Here is a 10,356-nt window from a genome sequence, read left to right as displayed (position 1 = left end):
GACTCTGGGAAGTCACTACATGCAGATATAGCCAGACTCCCCTTGAGTTCAGACTTATTGCTAAGCTAAGCTAACTGTCTCCTGGCTGTTGCTTCATATTTAACACTCCAGAGAGGTACAAGTCTTCTCATCTTCATCATTAAAAAAGTGGCTATGTATGCTTCTGCAAGTCCTGAGATTGTTTTGTTAATACTCTTCTGAGAAGAAAAAAAAGCAACTCTTGATCAACCCATATCAATTTCAGGCTTAAAATAATATATTTTTTAAACTTCCATTTCTACCAATTGTCCCCACAATATGTGTTTTAGCCTTTTTATGCTTTCTCCTCTATGGTGTGATTTGTTTGTCAGATTTGCACTTTATGTGCAAACTAATTACCCAGCAGAGACAAACACATGGTCCTCTCTCTGCAGACAATAACATGATGACACAGCTGAGGTGTTAAATGTTAACTGTCAGACTACGCCTGTCCCAGGGTCCAGCCAGGCCAAAGGTCCACTCTGCGCCTCTTCCGAGTGACTCCTCCTTGGAGAGATAACCAGTCTCTCCGGGATTCAGCTTCCGCTCTGCCTCGGTCTGAAGCCTCGCAGAGCTCTGGAAGACTCGACTGCTGCAGCCAGTCCCGAGGGATCTGCACCGAGACTTATATCTCAAGACAGGACTGAACTCTTATGAAGGTACTTTGTCACTGTCTTGATGTTTTTCTGTCTTTACTTTGTCGTCTTCTTAAGCAAACAACAAAAGGGATCATTTGCTGTAAAATGCTAATACCTCAGGGGTTTATGAGGAACATCAGGTTGTAAATGTGCCCGTATGTGTGTGTATAGTCGGTACAGAGCAAAGAAATAACAGTCAGAAGTCACAAGGCTACTCTGGACAAATTCCAGTATATAACCTGACACTTCCTAATTGTCCTTCCACCTTTATCCCATCTCTCCCAACAAGCTTTTGTTCATAATGTTTCTGCGGTTGAAATATTTCTCAGCGTTAATATGAAACACTTTAAGGTGTCGTATTGATCAATTTTGCAAAATCAGCTTCTCCTTTGTACCCAGTGTGATCTGGATGTGTGTTTCAGGTACATGAAACAGAAGCCAAGATGGAGAATCATGTCACACAGATTTCACGAGAGGACCTGGAAGATCTCAGGGAGGCCTTTAATAAAATTGGTCAGTTTCACACCCACACTGACACACCTAACATGACCCTAAATGTGTAGGCTGGAATCCTGGCCGAAGTAACAGTTTTACAGCTGATCATAAAGCATGACTCTTACGTAAAATGTTTTTATTGCTTGTTGAGTGTATGTGCTTTATTTGTGTGTGAGATAGATCCAGATGTAATAATGAGATTTTATCAGTCAGTCATCATAAGTGTATAATTACCAAAAGATGCTGATAATGGTGAGCAATATAAAAAAGGCATGTCACATTCATGTTAATTTATGATGCACAAATACAAGGCACAAAAGATAATGTTTCAGCTCAGCCAAGGAGGACACCGTTAATGTTTACATCTTGCACTCTCACACGGCTTTCGTCCATGAATAGATGCACGCCTGCTGTGCGGTGGTACAACTGGCGGGTGTAATTTGTTGGAAAAAGAAAATAGTTTTTACATTAAAGTTCTATTTATCATGTGATAAGCATCAAACTTTTTAGTTTTAAACGAGTAGTAAACATTTTAAGTCACTTGAGAGATGCTATATCATGTAAATGAGCCAGAGAAATATGAAAAATACAATGCTTGCAGCGAACCCTACAAACACAGTCGCTCCTTTCATACAGTAAATGCAAGGTGATGGCAAACACCAAGTGATGAATGCAAGGTGACATCAACAAATGTCTATACGAGGTGTCTAGAAGGAAGAGAAAATAATATAAAAATATATGTATAGACAATAAAACAGAAAAGAAAAATTAATAAACTTTTTTATAGTAATCATAACAACATATAACAATTTTTGACAACAGCACCAAACCAATACTACTACAACTACTACTACTACTACTACAATCAAAGTCACTACAAAAAGGTAATTAAATCAATGTCTTCATCTAGCCCTACACAAGATGTGGCCTGAATTATAAAAATTGTCTCACTTCAATAATAAGTTTCCTTTATTTTTATTTTATTTTATTTTTTTTTTTAAGACAAATCACTCTGCTTGCTCACTCACAACTCATTTTTACACCAGTGCAGTAATATATGATCAGCATTGCTTTATTTTGGCAGCAAGTCAGCTGAGGGTAAGATTTAAATGCAGCATTTATTGATAAAGCAATAACTGCTTATACATTCAACACAACTGATTAAACTTCAGTATCAGTCTTTATTCTCTCTATAATGAGCACCAACTTATAGAACCTATTATTTAATGAGATTATTAGGAAATTTCAGTTTTTTGTTTGTCTTTGCATTTTATCATCTGTGTGGAATATTTACCGATAAATATTGAGCTCATTAGTTTCAGATTAATATTTGGTAAAGCAAATTGACTTACTGTATCTGTGTGTGCATTTCTCTGCTTGTCTGTTTGTGTTCAGATATCGATAACAGCGGCTTTGTGAGCGACTTTGAGCTCCAGGAGCTGTTCAGAGAGGCCAGCTTCTCCCTGCCGGGGTACAAGGTGAGAGAGATCATGGAGACCTTCATCTCCGGAGACACCAACAAGGACGAGAAGATCAGCTTTGAGGAGTTTGTTTCTGTGAGTTCTGATACAGATAGGTTGTAAGCAAATATGCCAACTTACTCATCAAAACCACGTGGAGTAACACATCCTGTCCACGTTCAGATCTACCAGGAGCTGAAGAGCAAAGAGTTCAGTGAGACGTTTAGGAAAACCATCACGAGGAGAGACGGGATCCGTTCCTTTGGAGGAACATCAGGAAACTCCAGCGAGGGAACGCAGCACTCCTACTCTGGTGTGAGAGAGTATATATATATTGTGTGTGTGTGTGTGTGTGTATGTGTGTGTGTGTTTTAAAACAAGAAAGAGCATAGCATCTCCCAGATACGTAAAATAATATTTAAGAGATACTAATGAATAGCGATAACAATTTTTAAAATAAATTAATTAATAATTTAATTACTACTAATAATAATAATAAAAGGCACATCAGATACATAATAAATAGCACAGGGTAGTCATAAAGTAACATTATCTTAAGAAATAATCTTGAGGAGGTGTTTTTCTGTTTCCCTGGCAACCCTAATCTCTCTGTGTGTGTGTGTGTGTGTGTGTGTGTGTGTGTGTGTGTGTGTGTGTGTGTGTGTGTGTGTGTGTGTGTTTAGATGAGGAGAAGGTGGCATTTGTCAACTGGATTAACAAAGCCTTGGCGAAAGATCCAGACTGCCAACATCTGCTACCCATGAACCCCAGTGATGACAGTCTCTTCACCTCTGTCCGTGATGGCATCCTGTTATGGTAACCCCCCCCCCCCCAACACACACACAGAGACACACACGAATACATACAGTACAAACCTCTAATATGAAATAGACAACTTTCCTACTCACTCACACTTCTTGTTCTCTTTCAGTAAAATGATCAACCTGTCTCAGCCTGACACAATTGACGAAAGAGTCATCAACACTAAGAAACTTGCCACCTTCAAAATGACAGTAAGTAGCTTTTCATAAGTTTAGTGAATTCATAACACAAAAAAATACTCTGCAGATACTAAGAAATGTGTCATGCATTGTGGCCCTAATAGACATACATATAATAAGGCATATAAGGTAAGAAGTAAAAAGGCCCCATCCTAAATACGTTGTGTTTCAAAATACATGTAAATCAGTAAATACATACCATTAAATAAATGCTTAATCACACACAAAGCACATGTGTAAATATATGTCTAAATATCCGTATTTTGCATAAAATATACAAGTGAACATTCAATAAATGTCCTGCCAACCCCATAGTGTCCATGTAATAAAGTCTTCTAGGACTGTTTATGTGGATCAACTCAGACAGTAACTGTTAGTCATTAGTACAGCCGATCGCTGAGGCCGAGTTCAGAGCCAGGACCAGGTTCTCCTACAAATGAATTGTGTATCAACATGTTAATTTTTGGTCAAAATCAGAAATTTTACAGAAAAACAACAGCATTGTTGCGATTTCTGTTGTTGCAACAACTCAGCAAAAAAAACTGTGGCCTGAAATGTCCAATTAATAACTAATTTTTTTACCTAGTAATATCCACCTATGAGAGTGCTCCATTCCATGTAAAATAAATTAGTTATTAATTGGACATTTCAGGCCACAGTTTTTTTTGCTGAGTTGTTGCAACAACAGAAATCGCAACAATGCTGTTGTTTTTCTGTAAAATGTCTGATTTTGACCAAAAATTAACATGTTGATACACAATTCATTTGTAGGAGAACCTGGTCCTGGCTCTGAACTCGGCCTCAGCGATCGGCTGTACGGTGGTGAGCATTGACGCCCATGATCTGATGGCTGGGAAACCCCATCTGGTCCTGGGACTGCTCTGGCAGATTATCAAGGTTGGCCTCTTTGCTGATATCGAAATCAGCAGGAACGAAGGTCAGCACGCACACACACACACACACACACACACTAACTTTAGAGTTACTGTCCACTTTTAATCTAGTTGGAATGCAAACGATAATCTAGGTATTAATGTGATGTTATAATTATTTTTGAAAAGGACAGGTTTGAAGTTAAATGAAGTGTGTGATATTCAGAACATCAATATAGCAGAAAACTTGTATTTGCTGTGTAAAAATACTGTGGTGTAATAACAGAGAATGAAGTCGTGCCACCTCTTAGTGAGTTGTAAGCTGAGGTTGGCTGTTTTTTGTTTTGATGGTCAGTCTGGCCACTCGTGCTCGTTAGTGCATGTGAGTCCCAATGGCTAGCTAATTGTCGCCACTCTGTGCTGCGCTTATTGGGCAGTTACCTCTGATCAGAGTTATTATATTTTTGTGTTTTTCATTGTTTTCATTTTTATTTCACTAGTTTCCAGACGGGGTTTCCTCATTTCAATTCACTTTTTATTTTTTAAAATAATGTTTAGTTTTAATTTAGTGTATATTCGTTTCAGTTTGTTAAACTACTGGTTTGTGTGTCTTTAGATCTGATCGGCCTTCTGTCAGAAAAGGAGAATCTGGACCACCTGATGTCTCTCTCACCTGAGGAGCTGCTGCTCCGCTGGGTCAACCATCATCTACGCAACGCAGGAACAAGCACCATCAGGAACTTTAGTGAAGATATTAAGGTCTCCTTCAGAACACACACACACACACACACTTGCACTCATACAATAACACAAACACCTGGGTGTAACCCCCTCTTGTACTGCACCACTGTAGGACTCCCGAGCCTACTTCCACCTGTTGGACCAGATTACTCAGCAAGGAGAGCGTGACTACAAAATGACCGTCAACATCGACATGAGCGGCCTTGAGGTGAGCCCGTTTGTTTTTGTAAAGTGTTTAAATCACAGTGAGACACTGAAATGAGGAGAATGACAGATCTTAAAGTGAAATTTGTGAACCAGAAACGTATAAATCTTTTGTCCCATGTGCTGTCAAGGTGATAAATGATTCAGGGTCTCGTACCTGAGGCACTGGGTGGTGCTCCTGAGACTTTGCTACAGGTTTTTGCACGGCATGAAAGTCTATATGAATATTTTTTTATTTTAAATTATATTTGCTTGAATATGTATCACTGAGACCTATTTTTGTACTTTTTACATGGAATGTATTATTGTTGTTTTTATTTGATTAATTAATTTATTCCTTATTGTTTTTAGGGCATGTTTTTTTGTGTTTTTAATAGTGAAACTGATCGCAAATTTTGTGGACAATAAAGTTTTCGTAATTCGTAATAGGATGAGTTTTTTTGGGTTTTTTTTACAGTTTAATTAATTAAAGACTTTGAAATGTTATGTTTTGTTTTAGCATCCTGTATATACAATATTAAATTAAGTGACTCTGTGTTAGATTCTGGCATGATTACATGTGTGTATCAACTCACGTCATTTGTGATGTGCAGGAGCGTAATCTGGACCGGAGGGCTGAGCTGATGCTGCAGCAGGCGGCGCGCATAGACTGCAGACAGTTTGTTTCTCCTCACGACGTTACATCCGGGAACAGCAAACTCAACTTGGCCTTCGTAGCCAACCTATATAACATGCATCCTGGTGTGCAGAAGGGTCAAATCAATGGCAGCGGCAATGGCATCGACATTGCGCACATAGAGCGTAAGACACAGACACAACTTTTACTAATTAAATCATTCTGTCCAATATGGTTAGACTACATTATATAAGAAACTTGAGGCTGCTCATTACTTCTCTATCATCCCAAAATTAAGTCATAAATGGTGACACAGTCTAGAATGTGATCCATAATGTGAATTTGCAGAATGTAAAGCACAGCTTGTAATCCCAACTAAAAGTCCAAGAAAATAAATGTTTCAGGGTGTGACACGTTATGGCAGCCATAAATCTATATCTGCTGTATTTACTGTAAGCTATAGCTGAATGTAAAACTATCATATGACTTTAACTGTGTGGGAACAGCTGAGAACGTGATGTGGATGTTTATCGTGTCTTTGTGTCTTTCCAGCTGAGTCAAATGAAGAGAAAACATTTCGAAACTGGATGAACTCTCTGGGCGTTTCTCCATATGTCAACCACCTGTACTGGTATGTTATCAGTTACACACCAGTGCTGTTAATCTTATCAAAGAAGGAGGATAGAAGCTTAGTAAAGGATAATGTACATCAAGTGGGTTATTATTGCGAAATAAACCCCAAAAGGGCGATGACCCTTTGAATCAAAGGGTTTATTTCACAATAATGACTCACACGCTGTACATTATCCAGCTGATTACGCTGATACCTAAGAGAGAAATCCATAAATTGACACAAAATATTGATTTTAAAATTATTTCACTGATTCGACATGGTCTCCAGGAGTCCTTTGAAAGTATTGCTTTTAGGAAATAACTGCAGAATGCTGTAAATGGAAAATCACTATTGAGGGTCCAACAAAACTGTGTAATAAACATTCCTGGTTACTGTTTTAAATCTAAGAGCTTCCTGATATAATGAAGGCAATAAACAGCAAGGTAGTAGGACATTTGTCACCAGATAAATATGCAATTTGAAATCAGAAGACAGAATCTAGTTTTACAAATTAGCTTTTATTTAGTTTTGCACATACCTTTTATTTCAATTTACTTTGTTCTATATTTTATACACAGTAAATTATTTGTGCTGTTTTGAGTATATTCTTTGTGTTTTGGGTTCTGCATTTCTAAACCCTTTAGACTATTCTTCTAGAGACTGGTGCCTCTGTTCACAAATTTTCCACCATCCTACTCTAAAAATGACCAACAATTTACTTAAAGGGACACTTGCCCCCAAAATCAAATACAACATATTTTTCCTCTTACTCACAATGCTGTTTATCAATCCAGATTGTTTTGGCGTGAGTTGCCGGTTATTGGAGATATCAGCCGTAGAGATGGCTGATATACTAGATGGCACTCAGCTTGTGATGCTCAAAGCACCAAAAAAATACAATTAAAAACCTCGACAGCAATGTCTCTCTCCAGAAATCATGACTTGCTCACTGGTGATAATCCACAGACCTTGTTGTGAACAGTTTCACATAGGAACTACTTTCTGAGGAGGACGCCGTTAAAGTTAACATCTCACACAGTCACAAGCCTCTCATCCATGAGTAGATACAGGCTTCCTGATTTCTGGACCCTCCATTGATTTATCTATTTGTTTGGCCAGAACTAATCAAACATAAACATATTGAGTCTAAAGTAGACTGGACTTAGCCAGTAAAAATATCCACAATGTGTTAAATGGCTTTTTTTAAAAAAAGTATTTTTGCGCACAAACCTGAAATGTTTGACATTTACCATCAAAAAGCCATCCCACGGTTTATTATAATAAGGGATACATTACCAAACTTTGCATGGTAGAAATCTTATCTTTTTTTCTCACTTATTTTTTATTCTTTAGCTCTTTTTTTGTATCCACTTCTGTTTCAAAAAGAGCAGCAGTTGCTGCTGTGATACTTATATTTATATAATATATTTAATATATTATATATATTTCTTCTTTTCTCTCTCATTTTTTAATCTTCTACAGGGACTTGTGTGATGGTTTGGTGATCATGCAGCTTTATGAGAAGGTTAATGTGCCTGTAAACTGGAAGAAAGTCAACCAACCACCTTATCCCGTCCTAGGGGGCAACATGAAAAAGGTGTCCACATTGAAGAAATATAAAGCTGGTGAGCACCAAAACAAACATCTTTGTGGGAAAAAAGAGAAATATCACGCTGTTTTTCTTCAAATATCTTAGCTGGAGAACTGCAACTACGCTGTAGAGCTGGGCAGGGATGTGGCTCACTTCTCTCTGGTCGGCATCGGAGGAGAAAACTTGAACGAGGGGAGCAGGATGCACACTCTGGCGCTGGTCTGGCAGCTGATGAGGAGGTACGTGCACCATCCAAAGCTGTGGCACTTTTTGCAGATTCTCCCCTTTGAATCAGTTTTAATGGTTTGGATACAACATCTCCATGTACTTGTTCTCCATTAGGTACACAGTGCTGGTTTTGTCAGATCTGGGTGACGGAGAAAGGGTTGGAGATCAGATCATCCTTGGCTGGGTTAACACCACTTTGAGCCAGAAACGCAAAGACACACAGATCAGCAGCTTCAAGGTGTTTGTGTGTGTGTGTGTGAGATAGAGCGCATGGTATATTTTGGTAACCAAAAGGCTTCATTTGACACTGTTTCACTGTTTTCTGCAGGACAAACTCATCAGCACCAGTCTGCCTGTGATCGACCTGATCGACGCCATCGCTCCCGGTACCGTCAAGTGGGACATGGTGAAGAGAGGAGAGAAGGGATGGATGAAGGACGCCGATAAACAAAATAACGCCAAGTAAAAGACAAACTCTTGACTTTTTTTTACCCCTTTGTGCATATTTGTATTTGTTACCAGCTCATCATCTCTTCTCTCTTCCTGTTCCTCTCCCAGGTACGCGATCTCATTGGCTCGAAAGATCGGAGCTCGTGTCTACGCTCTGCCCGACGATTTGGTGGAAGTGAATCCCAAGATGGTGCTCACACTGTTCGCCTCCCTCATGGGCCACAGTATGAAAAAGTCCAACCGTTAAAACAGACCTGAACAAGCCACCTGCAAACCAACCACCTTAACCACCATTAGTTTCTATGCGCTTTTAATCTATTTTTTCCTCCATCTTTTCTCATAATATCTTTTCTTTGACCTTTAACCTTGCTGCGATCATGAGACTGTTATTTTCTGTTTCTCTTTTTAAGCGAACAATAAGCCTACAAAGTTGGAAATCATTTTTTATCAGCAAAGCCACTGTATTTGTTTATCTGTGATTTTACAGAACAAGCTTATAATAGTTCTTAGTTATCTTATATTTAATAGTGCAATACATCTATTTAGTTATTCTGCTATACAAACGGAAAAGGAGGTACAACAGAAGGAAAAGCAGAATCATACACACACACATCCTTTATGTCTGTAAATGTTGTGCATTGAATATTGCTATTTAATTATTAAAGAGAATCTATTGAGTAGCCTTGTATGTGTGTTTTGTGTCAGGTCATAAACAGGAAAATTATTGTCTTGATTTTGAGATATTAGGCTACTTGTTTCAAACAGCTGTATAATTGGAAAGGGGAAAAAAAGTATTATGTTGTAAAGTGCACAAACAAAAGATCTTTTCTCCTCTTGGGTGACTGAGTCAGTCTCTGCAACATATCCTTAAGCAATTTTGACATACACTACTTGTGTAAAACTACTATAAAAGCAAACTTTTACCTTAAAACACCTTATTTACCTTACCTTAACACCAAAAACCAAACAAAAAAGTATATTATCAATGGTGGAAAGAAAGAAATTGCATTTACCTATGGACTGTACAATTTTGAGGTACTTTCTGTTTTAGTAATTCCATTTTCTGCTAATGTATATTTTTCACTTACTGCATTTCGAAGGGAATATTGTGGGGGGGGGGTTTGGTAATCGGTTTCTTTGCTCAAAAAAAAAAAAATTTTAATGTTATGGATGAACCTGCCTGGCAGTATATACAATTACCTTCAGCATTAATGCTGCAACAGTTTTAAGCCATCAAAAGAATATTGCTTTGAAATGGGTTATTATGCATACATTAATATTTTCATTTAAATGTAGGAATATTTGAATATTTTGATGCATATGTATATAAACTTTTTTTTTCTTTGTTTGTTTTCAACTTGTGATAGAGTACTTACACATTGTGATATGTCTCCACCAATATGTATTCATGTTTAGTTTTACGGTCTGT

At 37.9% G+C, this 10,356-nt stretch overlaps 1 protein-coding gene across 1 annotated transcript; it reads left to right on the top strand.

Annotated features, from left to right (window-relative positions):
- The first annotated feature begins 560 nt into the window (after window positions 1-560).
- Window positions 561-9,530, top strand: pls1 (plastin 1 (I isoform)). The gene is made up of 16 exons (XM_042501377.1): window positions 561-677; window positions 1,079-1,169; window positions 2,547-2,707; window positions 2,795-2,924; window positions 3,295-3,427; window positions 3,543-3,624; window positions 4,384-4,549; window positions 5,101-5,243; window positions 5,338-5,433; window positions 6,023-6,230; window positions 6,598-6,676; window positions 8,141-8,255; window positions 8,355-8,488; window positions 8,592-8,715; window positions 8,806-8,939; window positions 9,036-9,530. The coding sequence occupies exons 1-16, from the start codon at window positions 672-674 to the stop codon at window positions 9,172-9,174; spliced, it is 1,941 nt and encodes a 646-aa protein (XP_042357311.1). The 5' UTR covers window positions 561-671; the 3' UTR covers window positions 9,175-9,530.
- Window positions 9,531-10,356: the final 826 nt, after the last annotated feature.

Source organism: Plectropomus leopardus, chromosome 14 (assembly GCF_008729295.1).
Source record: "Plectropomus leopardus isolate mb chromosome 14, YSFRI_Pleo_2.0, whole genome shotgun sequence".
NCBI classification, from domain to species: domain Eukaryota; kingdom Metazoa; phylum Chordata; class Actinopteri; order Perciformes; family Serranidae; genus Plectropomus; species Plectropomus leopardus.
Note: the sequence above shows the minus strand (reverse complement) of the source record. Positions and strands in the feature narration are given on the sequence as shown.